Here is a 27108-nt window from a genome sequence, read left to right on the forward strand (position 1 = left end):
ATGCATGTGCATGCACACACACACACACACACACTCCACACAAAGGACATGCAGGCATACAAGATGTTTAACTGCAAAACCTGACATTTTTATTGTTTTTGTATTTAAATACAGAACTGCAAAATTTAAGATTACAAAACTGTTGTGCTAACCTGAAGCACTGAAATTGGGCAGAGGGCACAGGTTTGTATGGAGGGGTTTTGTGAGTGAATGCAGAAATAAATGAAGTTGTGTGTGTGAGAGTAAAGAGGTGCAGGAGGGTGAACGTTATGTGCGAGCGCTTCGTTCAGTTTCAGCTAGACACTCCCTCACAAGAGCTCGGGCGTGGATGATTCCTGCAGGAGAGGGCAGGCATGGGAAACCGCAAATTAGCATTGTCTAACCCTCGTGATACCACTTCTGTTTCTAAATGTTTACACATAGAACAGTCTGCATAACAAGAATGAAAAATTTTATAATTAAAATAATCCTATTTATACTAAAGGAATACTTTCATTAAGGTGGTAACTATGTTGGACAAGCATATTTCTTTCAGACTTTTTTTTTTAAAGAATCTTAACTGAACCAGGCAAGTCGATAAGAACACGTAAACAAAGATCTGCAGTTAACATGGGATGAAAAGTTTGTTTGAGCTACGTCCTCAGACACAGATAAAGACTACAAAGAAATTCCAGAGGTCATTCGTCACTGCGTCACTTAATCCAACACTAGGCCTAGCATAGGTAGATTGTGATTTAAATATTGTCTCCGCAGACCTGCCTCATGAAGAATAGTGAACAAACTACAGCAGTTTATTACACAAATGGCGCAATTTATACAGTACCCCTCCCTATCTGTTCAAATGTGGACAGAATACCTCTCTTGAGTCTCTCCATAGCGCTTTTACTGCCAGCGTAGGTGGGGCGGATTTCACGGCTCATCTCCTCAATGACTGACAGCAGCTCACTGTAGGTAGAGCCCTGCGACACCTTCACGGGCTGTGAAACAGATAGACGTGGTCACATTTCCACAAACCTGGTCCATGCCAGCAAGTGTAGTCTCCCCTCTATTCCCATCGGGGCAGAAACATGCATGCCTACTCTTCAGGGCCTTTTCACTGAACTGAGCTGGCATGAATTAGCGTACATCATAACACAACTGAAATTTCTGAAACTTCTTTTTCTTTCCAATTTATTTTAATTGTGCGATTCACACAGAATAATGTGAATTTGAACAGAAATTGGACTAATTGGGAGATAGAGACCCTGTTTACACCTTGTATTAACATGCCCCTCCAGTGGTCAGAGCCAAGTTGGTGTAAACAGAATCATATGCATCTCCATTACTGAGCCAATGCTAAACTTTATGCAATGGAAAAGATCTCATACATTAAGTACGCATGAAGTGCAATATGATACAGTTCACCCATACTGTGATGCAGCCCCATCTGATATGATACAATTCACCCATATTGTGATGCAGCCCCATTCTCTATACTTGCAAAATATTACGCAATATTATACGGATCCTCTGATTTGGATGACGTCTTGAATCCGTGCCCTGTCTTCCTGTGTCAGGCTGGCTGTGCCGTCTACCCTGTTCCTTCATAGCAGGCAGTGCCCAGAAACGCTCCAGCATGTCAAGGGAGCTGCTCCAACTTGTGAAAAGATAAGGGACTGGTGTGTGTGTGTGTGTGTGTGTGTGTGGTTTGGCAGGTGTAAGCACCTTCAGGGACTTTTGCAAGGCCAAATTTAGTGTGTGCACATACTGCATCCCACACGGCAGTCCATCTCTGCACCACCTCCAGCCAGTCTCATGGCTTCTGCACTATACATGACCAATGCTGGGTTCTTCTCTTTGACATTGTACTTGTGGCAAATGTCCTGCACTAAAGTTGATAAGATTATTCCCTATGTGAACCTCACTGAACACTCTGGTTTGTAGCACGTGCTTCTGCAAAATCCACTTGTCATCAATGTAGCGTGCTGTGACCATGAGATACGAGGCAGTGGTACAGGGCACCCAGTTAGTAACCATTACTGAAACTCTGCGGCCACTGGTCAATGACTCAGCCAGTTCTCGTCTCACATTGTCAAACAGAACAAGCACTTATTCCTCTGTGAACAGCTTCCCATTTGGTATGTGGTACTTCAGCTGTGACATGTGGAGGAGGTTGGATGCCCTCATTTTCTATAACACTATGTCTGGTTGTCTTCTCTAATAAAGAAGGTCGGGGCTTCAGTTATTGAACGAGAAGTGCTGTTAGCCAGAAGGAGCCGTGGGAAAAAATCCAGACACTTAGCTCACCAGTCTTCTCGCTAGGGGCAGCAATGACACCAGCCATAGCCAAATCCAAAGGGTAGTGGGAGAAATCTCTGCTCTAGAGTGATCTTGCCACTTCACGCGAGTACTCAGGTTAGTTATGCCGTGGTGCCCATGTAGTTTGTACACAATTTATATACTTAACAGATTGCAGCTGGTGCACAATTCACATTCTGATGCACCCCAGACAACAAGTAAAGAGGACCGTCATTCCTGAGACATGGTTTACACATACTTGCCTGCAATCCAATCATGAGCATGAGTAACGTTTGTGGCTGCAGTGTTTCTCAGTGTGGACAGCTCATTTTAATTTGGGCTGAGAACTCCATACAAAGAAAACTCAAAGACTCTCTCTAATACCATAATAAAGACACGGCACTCTTTGACCCAGTGTAAGAAGCAGAAAATCAGAAGTGGTCAGCCGAGATGCATTACTGGTGTAAGAAAAGGTCAGGTGTGAACAGGTACGTGTCTTAATCACCAGATCAGATCAGATCACATGGCATGCACAATAACACGGGCTAGAGGTATCCTGGCATGTCCTTGAACCAAGAAAAAAATAATGTGTATTTAATACATATATCCAATTTTGCCTGTTACTATTTCGAACGAGACTTGAACGCACCTGTACGAAACCCATTGAAGGAGGGCCGAAGTCGCTGAAAGCTGGTCTGAAGTTTGAAGACGAGGGTAGAGATGGAGAAGAACCGCAGGATCCTGAGACAACAGAGAGAAGACGAGTAGTGGAATCAGATTACAAAGGACTGTCAAGTACCAGGGGGGTATCGCAGGGCTTCACGCTGTATGGAAACAGCGTGAACACAGTGGCCGGAAGCCTTGGCACAGTTCCACCTGTCTGGGTGTTTTAAAGAGACATCATGAACACAGCACCGCGTACACACACAACATGGCGCCATGGAAATATTTATGTCATAAAAATGCACATGGAAAGGACTCCCTTATAACCATTTTACGCTTCTCAATCCGACCAACTCGTTTTCGAGCTTCCTGAACTTTCGCCTATAATGTACGTAGTGCAGATATCAAATTAAATCTGTCGCTAGTCGCACTTTTCAAAAGTCATTAAAGTGAGGGAGAAATAAAACAGCGTGAAGTTGTATCGCAGCTTACCTGGTGGCGTGTGGTTCGAGCCGGTGGGAGCGGGCGCTATCGGCTTGTAACTCATTCTGACACCGCCTTGTTGTCACAAAACTTTTTTTTGTTTATTTGGGGGTGGAGGGAGGGGGTGTGGGGCTCAGTGTCGATGCAGTATTGCACCACAGCCAGGCCCGAACCGGACTAAGAGCTCGACACCGGCAGACAGGAGGCGAGCTGCCCCGCAGTACCGCAGCTGTGTGTGGAGCTCGAGGAGCCGATTAGCTCGCGCGCGCAGCGGCGGCGGCACTGCTGTTGTTTACCGGCGATCAACTTCAGCTGTGCGCTCCCCCGGCTCCAGTTGTCCTAGGCACCTTTTCAATACACAGATTGCATATATTAATTCTTTAGTGAGACCGACGTGTTATTCAAAAAGTAACTTAAGTCACTTAAAGACCCGCCGCGTGACAGCTGGCTAGCTAACCCCCTCATTCACAAAGTTGCTAACAGGCTAGAAGCCGAGGCTACACCGCTAACAAGGCGACAAGAATTAACTGTTTGAATGTACTAACAAAGTGACTGTTTCCGGCACTTTTTACGACAGAATGATTATCTACTACAATAAAGTCCAATTAACGGTAATTTATAATAAAGCACATGTACCACAAAAGAGCAGACCTGGACCTATCATACAGCGAAGACGCCGACGCCGCACCGCGGAAGCTGCTATTTTTTCCCATGGTACTCGGCAGACCACAGGAAAAAACGTACGTCATCACGTAGTGCGTACGCAGAGCTACTGTTACAGGAAGACTGAAACACCGGCACTGTTACAGGAAGACTGTAACACCAGTACTGTTACAGGAAGACTGTAACACCAGTACTGTTACAGGAAAGGTCTTCAGAACTTTTCTTTTTGGAATTTGTGGCACTTTCACACTGATCGCTATTTATTCCAAGCAGGATGTTCCAACACAGCAGTGGACATACAAGTAGATTTTAAAAATCCTTTATAATAAAATGTGTCATGTTTTTGTCAGTTGTGATTTTCACCGCAATCGAAATTTGTCCTCCACATTTTCCCATCTGTGCAGTGACAACACACACACACACACACACACACACACACACACACACACACACACACACACACACACACACACACACACACACACACTAGTGATTACTAAGTGGGCTGTGGTGCACAGGTGCCAATAGATCTGTGTTGACTGTAGGGCAGTCTACTGTATGTAAAGAGACAGTACCCATTTTGGTGTTTTGGATATTACAGTTTTTCTCAGTCGATTTGGTTCATTTCTCACATCATGATTTACATTGGCATCACAACAAGTACATTTCTCAAAAAAGTTAGTGCAAACAGCAAAACTCAATGAAATACCTGCAAAAGCACATACTTCACTCAAAATTCTGTATTGCCTCAAAAGCAAATATTTAGGTCAGTCAATTTGTCAGTGCCATCAGAATATCTAGTCTGTGTGCCATTGCCTATGAACAAGGCAGTCAAAATACTTAGTAATGTTGTCAGTGCAACTATAAGTCACAATCAGTGCAGACTGTATATTCGGATGGAAACTAGTTAAGCTTTTTATTTCAAGAATGCTGCACATTCTGTCGTATAACAAATACGTTACACACATACAAACTTACATGGAACACAAAGTTACACATGACTGTATGTGGGAGACTGATAGCAAGAAATTGGACTGGAATCAAATTTGTACAGCAATATTGTTTGACTGTATTGTTTGCACTGCAATTTGTTGACAAAAACAAACCTGATTGAAATTCAGAAAAGACAGACAACTGACTGGAAAAACTGCTAAATTAGAATCTTATTCTACACATTCAAAACAACCTGAGCACATATATACAACTCTTGTTGTGTGAAAATTGAACCTCTGCTACCCCTATGAGCTAGTCTGGATATCCTATATGGCATAAGAATGCAAAAATGCAAAACAAAATTGAATAACGTCAGAATTTATGTCAATGGTGAGCATTTCAGCAGAGAGCACATTTCTGAATTACATACATACATACACAGTTGTTCTTTCAATATTCAGCTGCACCCAACGACCAGCTTCAGCCATTGTAAGACCATGACTTACATGTAAAACATGGTCTATAATTGTTGCCCTTATTTCACTGTTTTGTTCCCTCAGCCTTACACCACACAGTCTTACCCCTCTACACCACACAGTCTTACCTCTCTACATCACAGTCTTACTCCTCTTCTTGGCTGTTCAGCCTGTACATGGCATTGTCTTTCCATTATGAGTCTTTGTGATACTGCAGTGTTTAGCATCTATAAATGTTTGCCAATTACAGTAAAGTTTCATGAGACGCACCTCTGACCTATGGTTGAGACCATCGGTTAATCTAAACCAATTCCCTTTCTTACTGTAACTGAATGTTCACCTGCAAACAATTTAATCAAATTAGGATAAATTAAAATATAACAAAAAAAGAAACTAAATAAATGTAAAATTATGCCTTAGAGATTATGACAACATGTTCAGCATTTTGCATATAATGACCTAGGTGATGACCTAAAGACTAAATGTTTTGGAGGGTAAGACGATTCAACAGACAATCCATACAACACGTTTTGATAAACATGACATAAGCAATTGATGCTTATGTCAACAAAAACAACAGACAATTGTCCATTTCCATTGCAAAATGTACAAAAGCATTTGCAAAATGTTAAACACAAAGAGAAATGCAATTATGATGTGCACAAGTGACAAGGAGATGTGGAGATTGAATGAACAGTTTTGAGAATTTCAGTTCTGATCTGAGAAATGAACCAAATCGACTGAGAAAAACTGTAATGTGCAGTTAGCATCACTGCAGAAGAAAAACTGTGTAAACTGTTGTTCACACAGACGTTAAGGAAATTGTACTTACAGAATCTGAGGTTTTAACAGACCATTTAAAGATTTCCTATCAGATTGTATTGTAATGGGATATGTGCTTAAAACATCCAGTTTCCTCTGACCTATCATTGTCCTATTTTGAAAAGATTTTAAGAAAAGAATGAAGAAGCAAAAACTATTTCTGTCTGTTTTCTGGAACCAATGAGCAGCTCAGTCCTGCCACCTAGAAGCTGGAATATCCAGAAACCTTCTGCTTCCTTCTTCCAGTAATATAAGTAATAATACTTCTAAGATACTAAGTTCACTCCACTTTATCAGTGTGTGTAAAACCCAACATTATATTTAAGGACTTTATTGGTACAGCCATTGATTGTGAATTATGTTTATCACCAATATCTCTACAAATGTACAATATTCTTGAAGAAACATCTATTATAAAACACGTCCCAAGGCTGAAAAACAGCTAGATGTTTCTAGAACTTCTAGATTACACTAATCCAGAAGCTTCCTGGCTGGCTGCCTGTTTTTCATCTTCTTGATCAGAGTATAAACCTTGGTCTCCGTTTGCCTGCTACATTTCACTCTGACAAGACTAGTCTTGATTTTGATTGTAAAAGCCATGACTGGACAGATCAAATATATCTTGCAGATATTTTAAAGAATGAGGCTATCCTAACCACTCAGTTCACAAGAGTCTGGGTAACCCTAATCCACAGGGTGAGTTGCATTTAATTTGATAATATTTTATATAGCTCATAAACTCTTTATTCCATACAATATAAAGATGGATGTGAGCCCTATATTTGTCTTTCGTCCAAATATCCCATTTCTTTCTATTCCAAAACCTCGTGTACCACAATGATATTCTTCCCACCTATACATCTTTAGCTGCAGTACATTGCAACCAGTCAAATCACACCATCAATGTAATGTAGAAAAATGGACAATTATGTCTACTCAACATAAAATCCACAACACAGTATATGAACTTACTCTAGATTTTACTGTAAAATGCAGTTGCTCAGCTATAGCACTACATAGACATAGACTGGACTAAAAGATTTAGTGGTCATAGACCTACTGTAACGTAACATTCTATAATAATAACAATAAAAAAACAAAAAACAAATTGGAGACAGATGGGACAGATGAGTGATTTGAGGTAGTTTACATACTGTACACATGACTCTGAGTAACAACAGTGAGATAAAAGAGAGATCAGAAGCAGCTTACTCTCGAACAATTGTACAAAATCCCACTTTATTCAAAACATTTGAAACATTTCATGCTACAAACAATCGTTAGCCATCATCTAGCCCTACTCGAAATTAATATTTATTCTATAAATAAAATGCGATTTCGACCAGAAATGTTCAGATGTTTTGTCTTTCTTGCCTGTGCGAAATCGAGATATTACACACTATTGGTTTGCTCGAATGACTGAATCAGTGAATGTAAAAATAAAAACGAGGATCTCCAGTGTCCGTCTGTCTGTCTTCTTATCGCTGAGCTACATGGTATGAAATGCTTAGTCATTGCACAACAGCTCGAGCTCTGGGTAGATCTACCTCATGACAAGGTCATTAGCTGTAGGCTACACATTCATCAGTTAAGTGGATATAACTTACCGTGTAAGTTATGTAATATTACCATCCATTTCTTTATTTTCGTACGACTGCAGTAACTTTACAGTCCCGACGACGTAACAAACTCAGCTGGGGAGGTTGGAGGACGCGGGCTATTTTCTCTGTCCATGGTGCTGATTTGTCTTTCGAATTTGGGTGTACGGCTCCACGTTAAATAACACTGTTATCTAATCTATCTACGGTAGTGGAAACTAAGCAACAAAACCTGAAAAAAACATTTACATCTCTTACAGCAGTTTCTCACCTATCATATTCGGATATATGTAGCTAAATAAGTTTTGGTCTGATGTAATTTTATAGTCATTACTGCTTCCTGGAATGTTACAAGCACAAAAAAATCTAATTTAGTAAACTTTGTTCGTAAGCTAACCATAATTTTGCCACACTGTAGATCTATTTCATATTAGCTGTCGATTCTACGGTAGGCGTGTCGGGTGGACACTGAGGTCTCCGCTGGTAGGGCACGCGGAAATCACCGCAATAGTCTTGCTGAGGTCAGTCCTCTGTGTAGCGCTTCAGTGCTGCTCTCCGGGACAGCGAAAGACGCGCGCGCGGTCAGATTCGTAAAAGCCACGCTATTCATACAAACGAAATGTCTGCCGCTCGAGATTTTATATTGATAAGTTTACTGTTTTCGTGTTACGTTCAAGTATTCCAGACAAAGCGGGTTTTCAAATGCCCTTCAGGTTGCACTTGCACGTCTGATTCCATCATTTGCGTCGGATCGTCTTTCATCCCTCAGACTATTCCGAGTGACATCAACTCTCTGTAAGTATCTGGTGTCTTATGTTAGTGTACCAAAAATAACAAAATTAAATATTTTAAGATAGCAAATTGTATGTTAACTTGCTTAGTTTCAAGGGTCAGTTAAATTTTTCAACTACAGCAGACATTTAGTCAAACGAATGTACAGAAGAAAAATGATGAACGGATCTTAATAGAGGTGTGTTTTTCAGGAGCATTGTTAATGGAAGCTTCCCAGAAATCAAGGAGTCCATGTTCTCTCTTATGCCATCGCTGCAGTTACTGTAAGAAATCAATCAAACGCATTACACCATCTTATTCCGCATCGTGCATATTACACCCAAAATAAAATCTCGATATTAATTTCAACTGCTACTCATAATCTAAATGACCTTTTTGTTAATCAAAAACGCAAGCTGTAACACATTATCAAATTCAGTTTATTTACGGGATGATAAAACGCAGACATTTACTGTAGTGATGAATGAAAGCAGTTTGGCTGAAACACGGTGAAGAGAATGTGGGAGAAAATGTTCACAAACGTGTAAATGGAGAATGTTTTCCCATATTTCAGGCTCCTTAATTCAAATTCTCTCTACAACATAAAGGAAGACGCGTTTTCCGGCCTTCCTCGCCTTGAGTACTTGTAAGTGTTTGGCGACACACCTTTGCAGCATTAGGCTTTGATGGAAGAGATTACTTATGAAACTAAAATTATTTTTAAAGTTATTTGTTTTAAAGATATTCATTTTTAAAGTTAATTGATTGGTATTACTATTTTAATTACACGACAGCTCTAATTGTACTAAAAAAGTAAAGAAAGCATGCATCAGTGTGGTTAGTACAAGGTTTGTCTTCAGGCCATGAAGCCTATACTAACCTATGGAAAGACAATTGTGTGAAACTAGTCTGGTTTGTAATGTTTGCTGTCTGAAATATGGAGAATTTGGATATATTTAAAGCTTGTCTAATATGAACTGGCCTAATATTTTTCCAAACTATTGCCACTCACTCAGGTTCATCGAAGGGAACAAGATTGACAAGATAAGCAAGTATTCCTTCAGAGGACTTCGTGGTGTCACACACTTGTAAGTTGCTGAGACACAAAGTTGGCATATAGTGACAGTGTGTGAAAGATGTTTCTGTTTGGCAAAAGGATAAACAGACAGTCAGATGCATATGACTGATGGAAATATGCAGTAAAATGCAACTAAAATGCCATTAAATACAATACTTTAGCATATTAGCCTGTTTGGCTTAATTCACTCAGCAGACTTTGACTATAATTGTGTTGCGTCAAAGAAAGAATTGATGTGAGAAAGAATTGATGTGAGAAAGCAAGTATATGTTGGGCAGTTTAGGAAAATGCCAACATGGTTGCTTGAGAATAACAAAAATTTATTATCAATCGATTAAAAAGTTAAAGTTAAAATTAAGCCCAATATTTAGAACAGTTCATACATCCTTGTGATTATTTGAAGTATATCGGAATGTTCCACATTCTTCTCTTGCCACACCAAGAAGTGAGTTTGCAAAACTAATTATTCTTTGTATGTTTCTGTTGACAAGTGATTTCTTTTCTATTTTTCCTTCCTCCCTTTGTACAGGTCCCTGGCAAACAATAATATGAAAAGCCTCCCTAAAGGCTTGTTTGCTGATCTGCATTCTTTGATAGAGCTGTGAGTACTCTGTGCTTCTGAAGTAGACACCAAGGAATGATCAACTACACGCTTAGATAAAAAGCTCATTTCTACTACTGCAGGCAAATTACTTGCAGGTGTTGATAGAAGAGTTTTTATTTCAGTCGTGTGTAGGCAGTCGTATCTTCTTCAGCCAACAAAGTGAAGTTCTTACTCACAACAAAAGTCATCAAAAAATAATTGCTTACCCTTTATATTGTTTTTACTAATTTTTTTATTTTGGTACCATGGAGATAAATAACGCAGCCACTGCTGCATAAACAACTATGCTGTTTCTGTTATCAAACAGTCACAGATGTGTCTTGAATTGTACTAACTCTTTAAACACAACATTAGAGACTTGAGAGGGAACCAGTTTCAGTGTGACTGTAAGTCCAAGTGGTTGATGCTGTGGCTGAAGAGGTCGAACGCTACAGTCTCAGATGTGTACTGCGAAGGACCTGCTGACCTCAAGGGTGTCCTAATGAAAAATGTCCCTGAGACACATGCTAAGTGTATCTCCACAGGTAACTAGCTCAACAGTCCAACAATTCTACTTCAGACTTTGTTACTACCCAAAGTAAGATCCATCCAGATCTCCTTTTTGTGCTTGTGTTGTGTTTCACAGATTTCGTCGCTCATCAAACCATAAACACCCAGTCCATGTCAGCGGATATCTTCTTCTACAAAGACGACATCTATGCTACGATGCCTGTGCCAAACTCAAACAGCTGCATAATCATGGAATGGGATCACATCGAAACCAAATTCAGGCCTTTCGATAACATTACAGGTTCAGAGTTTTCCAGTAAAAGTACTTATTGATAATAGAACGATAAACTGAATTAAACTGAATGTAAATGAAATTTTAATTGGTTCCAATCTTGTTCCAGGACAATCTGTGATTGGGTGCAAGTCTGTGCTGATTAACGAGCAGGCATTTGTGATCGTCGCTCAGCTCTTTGATGGCTCTCGCATTTACAAATTCAACCAAGAACAGAACAAGTTTGCCAAGTTCCAAACAGTAGAGATGATGAATGTGTCCAAGCCAAACGACATCGAGGTCTTCCAAATCGGCGATGAGTGGTTCTTTCTGATTGTTGACAGTTCCAAAGCAGGCGTGTCCACACTCTTCAAGTGGAATGACACTGGTTTCTTCCCACACCAGTTTCTTCACGAGTGGTTCTCCGACACTGATGCAGAATTCGTTAACCTGGATGGCAAGGCTGCTCTCATACTGACGAGCCGTTCGCAGGCCCCCATTATTTACAACTGGGTTAAGGGCACCCAGAGGTTTGTTCTCTATGATAAGATAGCGAATATGGACGACATGACCAGTGTGAAAGCCTTTCGAATCAACAATGTCCTCTTCTTAGCGATGGCCTGTTACATTGGAGATTCAAAGGTCCTGAAGTGGACGGGCAAGAACTTTGTTGAAGTACAGGGCATGCCCTCACGTGGTGCCATGGTCCTGCAGCCCTTCATCTTCAAGGACGAGCACTACCTGGTTCTGAGCAGTGACTACTCGTTCTCGCAAATCTACAAGTGGGATATGGAGAATCAGTTGTTCGTTAAGTTCAGGGAGGTGTATGTTCAGTGGCCACGTTCTTTTACGCCACTGTCGACAGGTCAGCGTGACTTTCTCTTTGCTACCAGCTTCAAAGGGAAAACAAAGGTTTTTGAACATGTTTCAATCGACTACAGCTGAGACCACAGATCACTTACAATGGCTTTTGCTATTATAGTGTAATATGTAAGGATAATTGCCAAACAAATCCTTGCTCACTGAATATGTATGCAAATAACCCTGTCATGGCCTAAATATTGACCAATGCAATACTGTATGAGCAAAAATGGTTATGAAGCTATTCAGCTTGCCTGGAAGAGTCAAAATGCGGTGCATGCCTTTGGTTAAGAATTATGTAAAGGCAAAGTTTTTACACTTATACACTTAAAGTTATTCGATGGTCTCACTGTAATGGTTTGGTTTCTTAAAAGCACAGGCATTTTAAGGCCATGAAAACACTGAAAATGACATCTATGTTACAAAGATTTTTGCATTAAGGTTACCACAATACCACGTGCCAATGATCTGTTGCCATGCTTTTGGGAAATCAGCCCCTCAGTGCTTACCTTCCCCACGCTCTTTTTATGTGATTTGCCTAAGACAGTGTTGTCTGATGCCTTGGTTAAAGCCACTCTAGGAGACTGTTACTCTTACCTTGCTGAGACAAACCAACCTCACTGTAACTTTTAATTGTAAGTTGATTTAATGCTATGCAAGTAGATTTAGCAGTGCTGACCAAAGATAGCCTAGCCTGTAGCTTGAGCAACAGTCAGAGGTTGCCACACATCTTCAAGAGCAGTGGGTCAAAATTTATGTGACTGAAATCTGGAATCATGTCCCTGTAGAAGTGGTTTGAAAAAGTTGGACTATTTCGTAAAGACTGCTGTATGTCAGCTCTTCTATTCTCCATATTTGTAAAATCTCATGTTAGCTATATGTAAAAATACAGGTCCAGTGAGAAAGCTACAAATATGTTCAATGAACATTTTTTGTTGTTCTTTAAAACACGTGCTGCACGTTTTGGAGGCCGGTTTATCGTCTTTCATCATTTTCTTCTCTGATTCACAAAACATATCTGGGTCTTTCTGGGTTTGCCTTTACAAACTCCTCCTTAGTTCCACCGTTATGTGCAGCTTAATGCAATAACATCAGACCTCAAATCAACATTGTTTGTTTATCCAGCTCGTTTTATAGTGCTGTCCTGACATGGCTTACTCCTAGCCAGAGGCAGTGAAGAACATCAAATAATACCTGGCCAGCTCACTTGCAGTGGGTATGAAATACAACAGACATATAACAGTGTGATAATACAAAGTACTTCGCAAAAAAAAAAAAACCATTCATAATCGAGCTGCAGCAGTCCGCTTACTATCCAGCCACGGCGCTTTGAGGAATGGCCCCCACCTCACGCTGAGATGTAGATTTGGATCGGTTCTGCTAGAGCAGTTCAGTAGGAGTACACGGCGGGTCGCATGCATGGGTCAGTGCTCCAAGCAGTTAAGGAGAGTTAGACACTTTGTTTTTTTCATATTGTCTAAAATCAGTGCTGGGACGTTGGCTCAGTATTTAATAAAATGGGTGTCCGCTCACCTACCGAGGTTGTGGTGTTACACCGACATCTGAGACCAACAAATTCTGTGATTGTAGTGTCAGCAGCACCCAGATCACCATTTCTGGCGGAACACGTGAGCCCACTGCACCTTCATAATAAATGAGGTAAACACCAGTCAGATTGGTTGATGGTGTTGTGTGTGCTATTGGCTCTCAGCTCATCCCGGACATGAATACCTATGTGCAAATGAATGTGAGAGCATAACAACAGGGAAAAATCGGATTGGTGTTTTATGTATTATGAAGCTACATTGAGGTGTCATGTTCTGATAACTGCACATGTACTCGATCAATTCCTTTCCTGTTACTGTACTGTTACTCGATCAATTCCTTTCCTGTTACTGTACTGTTACTCGATCAATTCCTTTCCTGTTACTGTACTGTTACTCGATCAATTCCTTTCCTGTTACTGTACTGTTACTCGATCAATTCCTTTCCTGTTACTGTACTGTTACTCGATCAATTCCTTTCCTGTTACTGTACTGTTACTCGATCAATGACTGTTGATGAAATGTGTAAGACTTAATTAAATAGTGGAATAGAAAAGTTTAAGACCAATGTACATTCTACAGCCAGTGAATTCAGTGGTCTCAGATTTCAATGTAACACGGCACCCTTGGCTATAGTTCCTTGTTAATATAGACTTTATGCATTTTGAATGAATTACGATCTTGGCTTTTGTAGAGCGAGCTTTGTTTCACACCTGAAGCAATCACATGCTACCTTGTATCAATATAAAAAGGTCAAATAAACGTACCATTCTATACCACGCGTGGTATACCCTGTGATTTGTATTTACCTTTGAATGACTTTTCACTTTCCTGAGTTTCATTTCAACGTGGACTCATAAAATCCGGAGGAATTCATTCTGCATGTAGAAAACTGTTTGGCCAGCGAGGGACTACCGAAGCCGACCGAGCTCATGTTCGGTGACGTGTTGATTTGGTACCAGGCTGAATGATCCAGTCATGAGACAGCACAATGTCGCAGTGCTAAAGCAGGGACCGATCGCTTCGATTTGAAACATGATTGGTGAGCTGGACATTATCAATGTGCACACACGCACATCCCGCTCAACAACTCACGTTCGCCACCCCCCGTCAACAACTCTCACACTATGACTGAATCCAAAACTTGAGAGCCCTGCCTATGGCCATATTTTTTATTACTGTGCTTGGTCTCAATATTCATCTTATGTGAATTTCCTAGCAATTAAATAACAAATTCCGCCGCAGTATCTGTATCGGATTTGGAACAACTTAAATGTGGATAAATTACTCTGAACAACATTTATGCTACTTGGGCTACTACTACTGTTTTTTCTTCCTAAACTAAAAGAGGTGGACGTTATGACGCTGTTATGACGAATCTGAATCTATTTCTATGGTTTTTAGATGACAAGGCACTTATATTGTACATTGGTGATATATTATTCATTCATAGCAAAGGCTATTATTGCATTACAATTTGTTCAAACGTACTTAAATGTACAGGTGTATGATTTTTGACGAATATTCCTCTTCACTGTCTGCCAACGTAGAGTCTGCCACCATCATGCATGGTGACATAGGCCTACATAAATACAGAGTTTACTGGACAAATAAAAACATTTGGATGAATTCAGCATGAATAAACACATTTTAAACAGGTATTTTTTTACTGGAATCCATTGTTGACCGTTGTTGTAGCTAGATACTAGATTTAGACAGATCACCAATTCGCTAAGGTTAGCTTACGAATCGCACAGCAGGGCTAACTTAGTGGGAACCTTTGGTACATTTAGGCCAAAATTAATGTAAATCAAACATGCCAAGCGAGCTTTAACCAGTTTAACTATAGACCCCGAGACCGGCGACACACATCCGACACACTGACGTTGGTCTTCACAACAGGAAGTGATGTTGATCGGTCTGTCATCTGTAACATGGTGGTTACATTTTGCTTTCCAAGTGACAAACTCAGATATTCCTACATGGTTTATTTTCTTTGAAGATACCGCGGAGCCGCGATGAATCCTTCCCGAAGAAGCGAGAGCGACTGGCAGGGTCTGGTGAGCGAGGTACGTGGCGCGTGCATTACGGCCAGAGCTGCAGACGCGCTCGTGCTTACGGGAGCGCAGCGGAGACTTCAGCTATTTACATCCCCCGAATAGGTCCAGTCGTTTACTAATCGGGACATCAGATCGATGCGGAGCTGATAGGGCCGTTATTAATGTTATAGTTGCGTGTGTCAAAACTGTATGTGTGCCTTAATAGCAAAAAGCAAGCTAGCCGTTTGCCTACATCCTAACAGTCGTGACTGATTTAAGCTTCCGAACGTCGAACTCAGATGCACAGGTCATTCGGACTTTAAGGGCCTTAGAAAGATCCAAACGCCCACTACAAAATAGCAGATTACATAAATATCAATGCAACGCAGATAGATTTGGTCTACTCGCGTAGATTTTTAGAACTTAATCCCGCCATTCCCTTCTTCAAGAAGTACGGAGTTAATATCCTTACATTGCTTAATTTCAGCAAATGACCCAGGAGCATCAAGAATATAGTCATCAATATGCCCTTCAGTGGAATTAATAGGACTCTAGATGTCTTTAGCATTTGTCGATTGTGCTATTGGATCGCGCAGCCGTACTATAAATACAAATACCTCTCTGCTTCATGCACAACACTCTGGGGAAGATTCTAGGCTAAAACTACCAAGAAGAATAAGACACAGTAAGCCTATCACCGTTTGTTATAGACAAAGCATATTTTAATAATGCACGTTCCAGACAGAAAAAAAATCCACTTCAAGGAGTCCTCGATTTTTAATAAAGTAGTTGTAGGGCTCTTTACTGAAAAATAACCCAGTATTTAAGCTTATATACAGTGCTTCTTGAAAGTTTGTGAGACACCCAAACATGGTAATTAAAAAAATAAATAATCTTGTGAAATGAACATCCAAATCTCAATTTGTAAATATACAAATTGTATATTTTCATTATTCGTTCAACAAAAGAAATTCCTCTCTCAAAAAAACTGAAAATCAAGTGTAAAAGTGTGTGAACATTTATTACCATGTGGCACCTCCTTTTGCAGCCATTACTTCAACCAAACATCTTCTGTAACCACAAACGAGTGTCTCACATCTGCTTTTTGGGATTTTTGCCCACTTAACCTTGCAGAACTCTGGAACTACCTGCTCCAGATCTTACCACACATGGGATTGAGGTCCGCACTTTGACTGCGCCAATCCAGCATGCTGATCTTTCTCTTAACCCATTCTATAGTTTTGCTTTGGGTCATGGCTTTGTTGCATAATCCATTTCCATCATATCTTCAATGTCCTGACTGATGACAGGAGATTCTGGTCAAGAATGTGTTGATAGTTCTGGGATGGTTCTCTGGAGTCGCCCAGGGCCAGAGGCAGGAAAAAAGGCCCATGCTTCACTGTTGGGGGGAGGTTCCTTCTAGCAACCCCCTTTTCTGGGGATTCTTGGTGTAAATTTTGATGGTTGTCTAACTCTGGCCAGAGTTGTTGTGATGCTGAGTTTCCTCCATTTGTAAATGATTTGTCTTAAGGATGGATGGAGCTGTAATCTTTTGGAGATGACTTATAGCTTTCCTCAGACTGATGGGTTGTAATTACCTTCTTCCTGATGTCCTCAAATATATCAAGGTGTGCTTTACACCTTGGCAAAACAGTGGCTTGGTTGGTTTCTTCTCCATTTTAATCAGTGTGGCTCAAATCTTTTCCCAAGGATGTCTCATTTGATTTGTCTGTTTAATTGATTACGTGAGCACTCCACCTGAGTATTTTACCGAATTGACTTCACCAATGTGTCTGGGGAAACCTTCTGAGTATTCCTGGAAAAAGACGTTTCCTTCCCGTGCACAGTTCCTGGTGTGCAAACGAAAGCTGGAGAGTAAGAAGGAGGCTCTGCTGATCCTGTCCAAGGAGCTGGACACCTGCCAACAAGAGCGTGACCAGTTTAAACTGATGGCCAATCAGCTCAGAGAGCGTCACCAGGGCCTGAAGAAAAAATACAGAGAACTCATAGTGAGTATTTCTATTCTATTCCACATAAATTACATATAATGTGCATAATGTAAATGATAGTCCCTCAAAATTAAGCCTCAAAATTATCTCATGACCTCAATGCATGCTATGTGTATAAAAATGCCATGCCACTACAGGTTCACTCATTCATCTGTGCACAGGTTCACAGACACACTAATTCAGTGTATTCTTCCATTTCCAGGATGGTGACCCAACTCTGCCTCCAGAAAAAAGGAACCAGGTTTGCAACCTGCCTCTGGATTTCATAAAACCGACAGTTTCATTCGGCTACATGTTTTCATTGGTTCGGGTTCATTACCCTCTGTGTGGAAATCACCGTGGGCTGGTTTCTGTGTTTCCGTGCTGATGCTGTGTTTGAATGCTTTCTAGGTGAACCTGGCCCAGCTGTTGAGAGACACCCACGAGAAGAATCGACATCTGAGTGAGGAGGTGAAGGAGCTGAACCAGAGATTAGCAGAGGTCCAGGGTGACAACAAGGTACATGCTGACTGTTGAGCATCAGATACCACACACACACACACACACACACACACACACACACACACACACACACACACACACACACACACACACACACACAAAGCAAAAGAGTGAAAATGCTACTGAATAAATGTCAGATTATGAAAGGGAATAAGAAAAGCACACATTCAAACAAGAATGGGATACAGTTGTTAAATTATGTACATATTCTGTAAATGTAAAATGCATGTTTTTTTACTTATCAAATGCCATACTTATTCACCACTGAACAATCTACAAACAAATAATGTAATGTCATTCATACTATGAATTATTCATTAACTGCAGTGAAGTTAACATGAAAATATATGATTATGAGATTGGGCATTGTGAGGATGTATCACTCGACGTCTCGGAGTATAAGAGAATAATGAATAGCTCTCTCAACCTTATGGTGCATTCATGAGACCAAAACTTCTTAAAGGTTCTGACTTTTAAAACTCGTGCAAATTGTGAATTACTACTACCAAATGAATAGCTGGCCATAAGTGGAGTCAGTGTAAATAAACGCATTAGCTACGACTAGCATTAAGGGGGGTTCCTGACTGCATATGCTCTCTCCTGGGATGTAATCAAGTGTCTAGGGCATGACAACCAGCCTTGTCTTGCTTTTAAGCTGCTGAGGATGACAATTGCCAAACAGCGTCTCGGCGATGAAGAGGTCGGGGTCCGGCATTTTCCAGCCCACGAGAGAGAAGATCTGGTGAAGCAGCTGGAACACGCTCGAGAGCAGGTCACGCACACGCAGGAGCCCAGACCATAAACCCTCACAACGAACCGTCGCTAGGAACGTTCATAGCAGTTATGAAAGAAAGAGCTGCAAAGAAGATACAAATAGAACACGTTCATATTAAAACCCTCCTCCCACGAAGGGTGTGCATTACGCACTCCTTAGCTCTCTCTGCTGAAATTTTAAGGTGTAATATATTTCTTTCAGACAAGCAATGTCCCAAGCCCAAAAGTTGTGTGGGTGTCTCTTAGCAGCTGAGCCTGATTCACCTAGCAACCATAACAGAAACACTCGCCGGGCACACCGCTCCGGTCGCAGATAGTATATGAGCCGGGTGATGGTGAATACACCCCAAGTGTTGTTTGATTCCTTAAACCAAGCCATATCACAAGTATCACAGCAGTAGTGAGAAGTGTGAATGCGTCTTTGGCCCTTCCCAGAACGAGGAGCTGGAGCACAGCCTCAAGGCGTTGACCGATGAGCTGCAGGACGTGCGGGCGGAAAGGAAGGAGTACCAGGAGAAAGCCCAGCGCCTCAACCTGGAGATCAACCATGTCCTGGGCTGCCATGCAAACCGCATCCTAGACGTGGATGCTCTGTGTATGGAGAACAGGTGAGTGGGGCAGTGTGCATTGGCATGTAGAGCAGTGTGTAAACATACACACCCTGTAGAGCAGTGTGTAAACCTGCACACCCCGTAGAACAGTGTAAACCTGCACACCATGTGGAACAGTGTGTAAACCTGCACACCATGTGGAACAGTGTGTAAACCTGCACACCATGTGGAACAGTGTGTAAACCTGCACACCCTGTAGAACAGTGTGTAAACCTGCACACCCTGTAGAACAGTGTGTAAACCTGCACACCATGTGGAACAGTGTGTAAACCTGCACACCATGTGGAACAGTGTGTAAACCTGCACACCATGTGGAACAGTGTGTAAACCTGCACACCATGTGGAACAGTGTGTAAACCTGCACACCCTGTAGAGCAGTGTGTAAACCTGCACACCCTGTAGAACAGTGTGTAAACCTGCACACCATGTGGAACAGTGTGTAAACCTGCACACCCTGTAGAGCAGTGTGTAAACCTGCACACCATGTGGAACAGTGTGTAAACCTGCACACCCTGTAGAGCAGTGTGTAAACCTGCACACCATGTGGAACAGTGTGTAAACCTGCACACCCTGTAGAGCAGTGTGTAAACCTGCACACCCTGTAGAGCAGTGTGTAAACCTGCACAACCCTCAGACCTCTGTGATCTTGTCAACCCAGCACCACTGTAATTAAACACACCTGCAATCTTTAAACTCTTTATTTTGTAATGTGTTAGTGCTGATTTGTTTTTTGTAATATTATGATGTTCTATTTCCTTTACTTGGTTCTGTGTTTACCAGGTACCTCCATGAGAGGTTTGTACAGCTTCAAGAGGAAGTCAGCCTCCTAAAAAGTAATTTAATGAAGTACAAGGTCAGTGCTTTTTAAATCTAAATAAATATAATGATCAGCAGCACTGTCTCTACCATCTGCATCAAATATCGAAATCTTCACTTCTGTCTTGGATAAAATGCAAGGCAAAATGCAGTCTTTTTTCTTCAATGAATATAACCTTTTAAACACACACACACACACACAAACTCACTCGAACACATACATACATGCATGCACGTCCATATCCAGTTTATTAGGTCCACCTTGTTAGTGGACCCTCTTTCGCCTTCAGAACTGCCTTAGTTCTTTGAGGCTAAGGTTCAACCAGGTGCTGGAAACATTAACATTCCCCAGAGATTCTGGCCCATATTTACATGATGACATCACACAGGTGCTGCAGATTTGTCAGCTGTACATTCATGATGCGAATCTCCCGTTCCACCACATCCCAACGGTGATCTACTGGATTGAGATCTGGTGACTTTGGAGGCTATTTGAGTGCAGTGAACGTATTGTCATGTTCAAGAAACCAGTTTGAGTGTTTTAAGTTGATTTAAGCCTTGTAACATAGTGCATTATACTGCTGTAAGTAGCCATCAGACGACAGGCACACTGTGGCCATACAGGGATGTACAGGGTCAGCAACAGTACTCAGGTATTATGTGGTGTATAAACGATGCTCAGTTGGTATTAAAGGGCCCAAAATGTGCTCATTGTGTGATTTGTAGCCTCAGTTGTGTTAAATCACCTTTCTCTCCCATTCTGTTGCTTGCTTTGAACTTCACCATGTCTTGACCATGGATACATGTTTAAATGCATTGATTGGCTGATTAGATATTTGCATTAATGAGCAGTTGAACAGGTGTGCCTAATAAAGTAAGGTTGCCAGTCCTGGAGTAGATAACATGCAATAATAGGGCATTATGTTTGTCATTTACCTGTGTATGTCTTGGTATGTTCCATTCTGCTTCTTTGTAGAGTGCTCTTGAGAGCAAGAAGAACTGTAAAGTCTACGGCAGGGCAAATAGTAGTGCGTTAACTGGAGTCCTCTCAGCCAAACAAGGTACTCAAAGTTCATTATAGTCACAGTGTTCATCTGCATTTTCACCAGAGGTGGGCATTCCAGGTTCAGAAAGTAAAACTCCTTCCCAGGATTTTATTCAGGCTTGCTGGATTTTCTAATTAGTGGCAGGTAAAATTAGTGGAATCAACACAATCCAGGAAGCCTGAACAAAATCCTGGTGAGGACTTTTACTTTCTGAACCTGGAATGCCCACCTCTGATTTTCACTACCGTTTTGATTTGGCTTCTGCAGTCAGTAGTGTATTAAAAGTTAAAAGATCATTCAAAGTATTGGCCAGTTTAAAAGGATGTTGGGAATATATAAATATATATGTTTAAATGTTTTGCATTTTGTTTCTACACCTTTCTTAACCAATAAGCTTGAAGATTGAAATCACGGGGGGGCCCCCCAGGAACCCATCCTGGTTCTAAGTTGCCCGTTGTGTTTGCAGTGCAAGAGCTTCTGCTGTCTGAAGAAAATGGTTGCAGCCTCCCCGTTACCTCACAGTCCATAAGTGACCTGAAGTCTCTGGCCACAGCTTTGCTAGAGACCATCCATGAGAAGAACATGGTCATTCAACACCAGCGCCAAACCAACAAGTGAGTTCCTAATCTTTCTAACATGTCCAATAATGGGAATATTCTGGCTAGTGATTATCACGAGGTTAATTACAGGGATTGTTGTGGATAGGATTTATATAGGTAAATGTTGGTGTGAAAACTAATAGCTACATAGCCTTGATGATGACAATACTACACTGTTACTTCACAAGAGCATTGATGATGACAATACTACACTGTTACTTCACAATAGCATTGATGATGGCAATACTGCACTGTTACTTCACAATAGCCTTGATGATAGTGCTACACTGTTATTTCACAAGAGCATTGATGATAGTGCTACACTACATTGTCAATCATTCTGACTCAGAATGTTGTAAATTCTTAACTACTGTTATATCATGACATGTTATACTGTTATATCATGACATTACACTATAGCGATTACTACACTGTTACTTCACAAGAGCATTGATGATGACAATACTACACTGTTACTTCACAATAGCATTGATGATGGCAATACTGCACTGTTACTTCACAATAGCCTTGATGATAGTGCTACAATGTTATTTCATAAGAGCATTGATGATAGTGCTACACTACATTGTCAATCATTCTGACTCAGAATGTTGTAAATTCTTAACTACTGTTATATCATGACATGTTATACTGTTATATCATGACATTACACTATAGCGATTTAACATATATTTATGAGTTCTATATAATAAAGCATTTATTTTATTCTTCCTTTTGTTCCCTTATGTGTTTCAAAAGGATTCTGGGTAACAGAGTAGCTGAACTGGAGGGCAAGCTAAGAACTCTGGAGGTGTCAGGACTGTGGAGTCTCCCTGGTAACCACTACGTTACTGCAATGTTATGGGGCTTTACCCAGTATCTTCTCACAGTGGTTGTTAATGGAGGCCATGCATTACACATCGTTGTGCCATTTCTGCTCTCATGTACCCAACATGGGCTTCATGATAACCTGACTCAAATGCATTGAGTGTTTGGCTAAGAAAACATGAAAATGTGCAGTGAATGAGGTACTGTGGAATGGGATTGAGAGGATAGTCAGCACCTCATTCTAGCTAATGATGTTGAGGACTCAACATTGAGAATGTAATTCTCAAATTTATGGAATACTGTCATGCATATATAACATATATAATATGGAGTTTTATCATTAGGAATTTTGATTGTAATCTTTGTATGATTTAGGAATATGGTGAAACCAGTTGCGTTTTACTAAAATCGCCTTGCTTAACTGCTTCTTTCTTCTTTTCCATCTCTTCACTTTCTTTTCACATCTGAATGAACTGGGTGAAACAGGCATTTCCTACAGCGTGTCTGTGGGATTAGGGAGTATGTTTCTTTTTTATCTGATGGTACTGTTTGTGTTTTGCTTGCATGTTCCCTGCTCTCTTCCTCTACCCTGTTCTACACGTTTGGGTTTCTGCACTATGCTTTGAAAGCATCTTCTAAAAGTAAAACATTTATGCTGAATTGTGAGTTCATTAGGTAGACGTGCTCTGTAGGTGTGCATATAGGCTACCAGATCTTTTTCCAGTCTGTCCTATGTACTGATTACGTTAATTGGCGACTTCTCTTGGCCACGTTTTCATGAATTATGGGTTAAAATGGGACCTTTAAGTCTGTATATTTTGTATGTATTTGAATACATTTAAATTATTTTTATTTTGCATTTCTAGTTGTTGGTATTATCACAAGGTCATTTACGATATAAATGTACCAAAAACATCCAGCTAACTCCTGCTCTTGGGGCTAAACCAGGTCGCTCATGAAATAGGTCAGTAAAGGTTACTGCAGTGTACACAAGGTGCAGGACTCTAGTCAAGTCCTCAGGGCACAGCAGTAGTGAATTACAACTTAGAGTAGACTGTGAAACTCACAGTAGCCTACCGTGTGTACCGTGACTGACTAGCGAATCGTTGCTAGGAGGAAGAGACGTGATTGTTCTGAGTGAACAGAAGCCTGTCCAGTCCTCCAGGAATCACCCAGTGCAACTAAGCCAGGCGTCCATTGGTGAGAAAATCAGTTTGTGTACATTGTCATTTTTCAAGCAAGACACGTGTATTTTAATATAATACCATATGTGTTGTATAGTAAGTGCTCCAGCCCTTTGCACTGAAGCTAGCCAGTTCCTGTGGGTTTCACTACTGTGCTGAAGGCTGTTCTCCATATCGTAACAGGAGATGAGGAGGTGGTGACGGGAGAGGAGGTGACAGAAGACACAGCTCTCACTTCAGATTTGTGCCATGCTGATCCTGCTGACGCTTTTCTAAGACCAGACCAGCATTGCAGTGCTCATGGGAGAACCACAGAGACGCCAGACATCGGCTTCCCAGTGGAAACCACCACTCCCAGTCCAAACCCCTTTGAGGACCGGGGTAGTGAGAACTACTACCCCATCTGCTCGGACCTGGAGAAGACTCCTTGTTCTGTGAAGAGAGAATCAGACAGATATGAGCCACAGACAGTAGACAGTGGCGGTGATCTGCAGGCACATGATCAGGAACAGACAAACGCAGCTCCAGCTGTGATCAGACAGCCACCAGACGAAGACGGGGAGGACGCTGCACTTCCACGTTCTGAGCAAGATCCTGATATTCAGGGTCTGTCGGAGAGCACCGTCACCGTGGCAGCAGACACACAGTGTAGCGTGGACTGCACAGTACTGTCTGAACACACAGCAGTAGAGTCCACAGGCAGCTCGACAAGGGAGGAAACGGATCCAAAGATCCAGTTCCCAAGCCTACAGGCTTCAGATCAGAGCAGTGAGCATGACTCAGCATATAATCCAGCACAGAGCAACTCCACAATGAATAACTCAGCATAAAACCGCTGATGGAATAGTTCACCCACAAATGCTAAATGTGGCTAACAGTGAATGGAACTTAGCAAGTCGCATGCTCCATTTTTATTTCTTTTTTGTGGAGAAAAAAAAAACTTAGTGATGTTATACTTTTATAACATCACATTTTTTTTATTATTGGTGAAATGTGAATTATCTGCAGCCTTGAGACAAACTAGACTTAAAGGGGAGAAGAAAGGCTCCATTTCTCACCATTTCTCACCATTTCTCAACAGGCACATTTACACAGCCACAGCATTTCTAACATGTCAGTATGTACGGAGAGCAGGTTTTCTTTCTGTGGTACTTGTAATCATAGCACTCAACATTATAGACAGTAGTCACTGTCTATATAGTCACACAGACATTTTCAGTAGTAATACATTTCAGTTTTAAGTAAACCCTATGATGTGATGCTTCTGAGCTAACTTCCATTTGTAAACTAGTCACACTGTCAACTAGGCCAGCGGTTTGTAGACCTCAGGTTCCCAAAATACTGTTTGTGTTGGTTTGTTTATTTACATGCCTGACTCAAAGCACAGGGTAATTAATTAATCAACTAACCAAATACGTAATTCAATTAAGTCATAATTAGTAGTGTAGGAGAAAGATCATACAGCACCTCAGCATACCTGCAGCTGGGGGTATCGCCATTTTAACATCAGTAAGTCTGGATTTGGGAGGATAATTTCAGTCGTAACTCGGGCATTTCTCAAAGTCATTTTAGGCCTTTTGAACCACAGACCAAAGGAAATGTATTCACTTTTTGCATTTGTTTACATTCGGATAACGGGACATTTTAAACCGGATGTGATGGAAAGAGTGCGCTGGCCTTTCGAGGACCGATGCCCAAACGAGGCTGAAGTGAATGTTGCAGGAGAGTGTTGGGCATCTGCCAAACACCCTCACATTACGGAACTCCACCAGAAATGCTCTGGAGCAGTCAGCGATGGCTGATTTCAGACATGGACTTTGTATGATGACACTGCTGAGCAACCAGCCCCCCCCCCCCCCCCCCCGAACACAAGAAAACAGCGTGATGTGTTGAAAATCATAAAGTGGAACATAATTGGAATAAGAGACCAACATGTTCTATCACATCTTGTGGCTCTACAGTCTGTGTATATTTTCTTTTAATCATCTAATTTCCTGAGCTGTGTATGTTCATGATTCGCCATGCATGTGGCTACTAGAACAGTCACCCACAAGTCTCCTCCTGCTTTTTGTTTGAGATTTGTGTAACAGTCTGTCCATAAAACTACTGGCTACTGTACAGCAGTAAAAAAAAAAACCAAAACAAAAACGCAATCTCAGTTCAGTGGCAAACATTACATGAAATATAGCCGCAAGCGGCGATAGGCGGGTTCACACACACAATAAGCAAAAGGAAGCCCAAAAGGTCCTTTAGACCTAAAAGTGAAAAGAAGCTGTTTGGGTTTGGCCAGTGTGTGCTCTACAGATAGTGTGTAATGACATCTGCATGTGTCAGAAAGGGAGACACAGAAACAGCACATCTGGCTAGGGCTGCATCTATGTGAACAATATAGGAAGGCCTGCATGTGTCTATACATGATTGGGCCTGTATATCACCGACAGAGAGAGATTGAGGGAGCCAGAGACTATGCTTTGTTAATTCACTCTTTACACACCTAGCATGCCTAACATGACTGCCCATGTATTCAAAGTATGAATGTAGTCTGCAAAGCCTGGCATTACATGACTGACATGACTGGCATGACATCACTGCCATGGCGAACAAAATTAACATGACTGATATGACTGACATAACTGGCATGACTGTAATGATTTGATGATTTGACTGAAATGACTGATATGACTGGACTGAAATGATTGGCATGACATGACTTACATGACTGGCAGAACATGACTGGCATGTCTGATATGACTGACATCACTGGCATGACTTACATATACTATACATATACTATAGATATGCATACAAACTACATACATTTAGGTAGAAGTGTGTGTGTGTGTGTGTGTGTGTGTGTGTGTGTGTGTGTGTGTGTGTGTGTGTGTGGTAGTGTATGTACTCAAACTATGACAACATATACTAATACATACATACATAAGTTTACATAGAAACTATACATACATATAGGTATAAAGGTGTGTGTGTCTGTGTGTTTGTGTGAGAGAGAGACAAAAAAGAAGCCAAATATCAGTTTGTATGAGCATGTGTTAGTCACTGAGATATGGGTGGGTATGGCTAGGGAAGTGTCATTGTGAATGCTATAGGAAGGCCTGCTTGCGCCTGTATGTGTGTGTGCCTGGTTAATAGACACAGAGAGATCTAGGTAGC

The 27108-nt window shown here is 41.2% G+C and overlaps 3 protein-coding genes across 6 annotated transcripts; 2 read left to right on the top strand and 1 right to left on the bottom strand.

Annotated features, from left to right (window-relative positions):
- Window positions 1-66: 66 nt before the first annotated feature.
- Window positions 67-4174, bottom strand: cdk2ap2 (cyclin dependent kinase 2 associated protein 2). Of its 2 annotated transcripts, none has more exons than XM_076989567.1 (5): window positions 4060-4174; window positions 3433-3770; window positions 2927-3018; window positions 857-977; window positions 67-335 (listed from the first exon to the last, which is right to left on the bottom strand). In XM_076989567.1, exons 2-5 carry the CDS (start codon window positions 3485-3487, stop codon window positions 268-270), a joined length of 336 nt encoding a protein of 111 aa, XP_076845682.1. In that variant the 5' UTR covers window positions 3488-3770; window positions 4060-4174; the 3' UTR covers window positions 67-267. The 2 variants fall into 2 exon arrangements, with proteins under 2 accessions (XP_076845682.1, XP_076845683.1); XM_076989568.1 differs by having other exon boundaries at window positions 4075-4147.
- A 3626-nt stretch (window positions 4175-7800) lies between these two features.
- Window positions 7801-13320, top strand: lgi2b (leucine-rich repeat LGI family, member 2b). Of its 2 annotated transcripts, XM_076989550.1 has the most exons (9): window positions 7801-7927; window positions 8629-8710; window positions 8899-8970; window positions 9261-9332; window positions 9703-9774; window positions 10294-10365; window positions 10723-10892; window positions 10994-11158; window positions 11259-13320. In XM_076989550.1, exons 1-9 carry the CDS (start codon window positions 7816-7818, stop codon window positions 12071-12073), a joined length of 1632 nt encoding a protein of 543 aa, XP_076845665.1. In that variant the 5' UTR covers window positions 7801-7815; the 3' UTR covers window positions 12074-13320. The 2 variants fall into 2 exon arrangements, with proteins under 2 accessions (XP_076845665.1, XP_076845667.1); XM_076989552.1 differs by lacking the exon at window positions 7801-7927 and having other exon boundaries at window positions 8415-8710.
- A 1186-nt stretch (window positions 13321-14506) lies between these two features.
- Window positions 14507-26125, top strand: ccdc149b (coiled-coil domain containing 149b). 2 transcript variants are annotated; one of them, XM_076989536.1, is made up of 14 exons: window positions 14507-14575; window positions 15536-15602; window positions 17420-17581; window positions 17784-17822; window positions 17972-18079; window positions 18738-18854; window positions 19292-19464; window positions 20248-20320; window positions 21260-21344; window positions 21796-21943; window positions 22688-22764; window positions 23243-23275; window positions 23870-23956; window positions 24124-26125. In XM_076989536.1, exons 2-14 carry the CDS (start codon window positions 15552-15554, stop codon window positions 24768-24770), a joined length of 1800 nt encoding a protein of 599 aa, XP_076845651.1. In that variant the 5' UTR covers window positions 14507-14575; window positions 15536-15551; the 3' UTR covers window positions 24771-26125. The 2 variants fall into 2 exon arrangements, with proteins under 2 accessions (XP_076845651.1, XP_076845652.1); XM_076989537.1 differs by lacking the exons at window positions 14507-14575; window positions 23243-23275 and having other exon boundaries at window positions 15439-15602.
- Window positions 26126-27108: the final 983 nt, after the last annotated feature.

The sequence above is a fragment of the Brachyhypopomus gauderio genome, unplaced genomic scaffold (genome assembly GCF_052324685.1).
Source record: "Brachyhypopomus gauderio isolate BG-103 unplaced genomic scaffold, BGAUD_0.2 sc68, whole genome shotgun sequence".
In the NCBI taxonomy this organism is placed as follows: domain Eukaryota; kingdom Metazoa; phylum Chordata; class Actinopteri; order Gymnotiformes; family Hypopomidae; genus Brachyhypopomus; species Brachyhypopomus gauderio.

Excerpts from the sequence above, each read along its gene's own strand:
- cdk2ap2 (XM_076989567.1), bottom strand. The coding sequence starts at position 3,487 with ATGAGTTACAAGCCGATAGCGCCCGCTCCCACCGGCTCGAACCACACG. Across the intron at positions 3,019-3,432 it reads CTCGAACCACACGCCACCAG|GATCCTGCGGTTCTTCTCCA; the intron begins GTAAGCTGCGAT and ends CTGTTGTCTCAG. Across the intron at positions 336-856 it reads TATGGAGAGACTCAAGAGAG|GAATCATCCACGCCCGAGCT; the intron begins GTATTCTGTCCA and ends CCTCTCCTGCAG.
- lgi2b (XM_076989550.1), top strand. The coding sequence starts at position 7,816 with ATGAAATGCTTAGTCATTGCACAACAGCTCGAGCTCTGGGTAGATCTA. Across the intron at positions 7,928-8,628 it reads AAGTGGATATAACTTACCGT|GTTGCACTTGCACGTCTGAT; the intron begins GTAAGTTATGTA and ends AATGCCCTTCAG. Across the intron at positions 9,333-9,702 it reads CTTCCTCGCCTTGAGTACTT|GTTCATCGAAGGGAACAAGA; the intron begins GTAAGTGTTTGG and ends CCACTCACTCAG.
- ccdc149b (XM_076989536.1), top strand. The coding sequence starts at position 15,552 with ATGAATCCTTCCCGAAGAAGCGAGAGCGACTGGCAGGGTCTGGTGAGC. Across the intron at positions 15,603-17,419 it reads GGCAGGGTCTGGTGAGCGAG|TTCCTGGTGTGCAAACGAAA; the intron begins GTACGTGGCGCG and ends TCCCGTGCACAG. Across the intron at positions 21,345-21,795 it reads AGTCCTCTCAGCCAAACAAG|TGCAAGAGCTTCTGCTGTCT; the intron begins GTACTCAAAGTT and ends TTGTGTTTGCAG.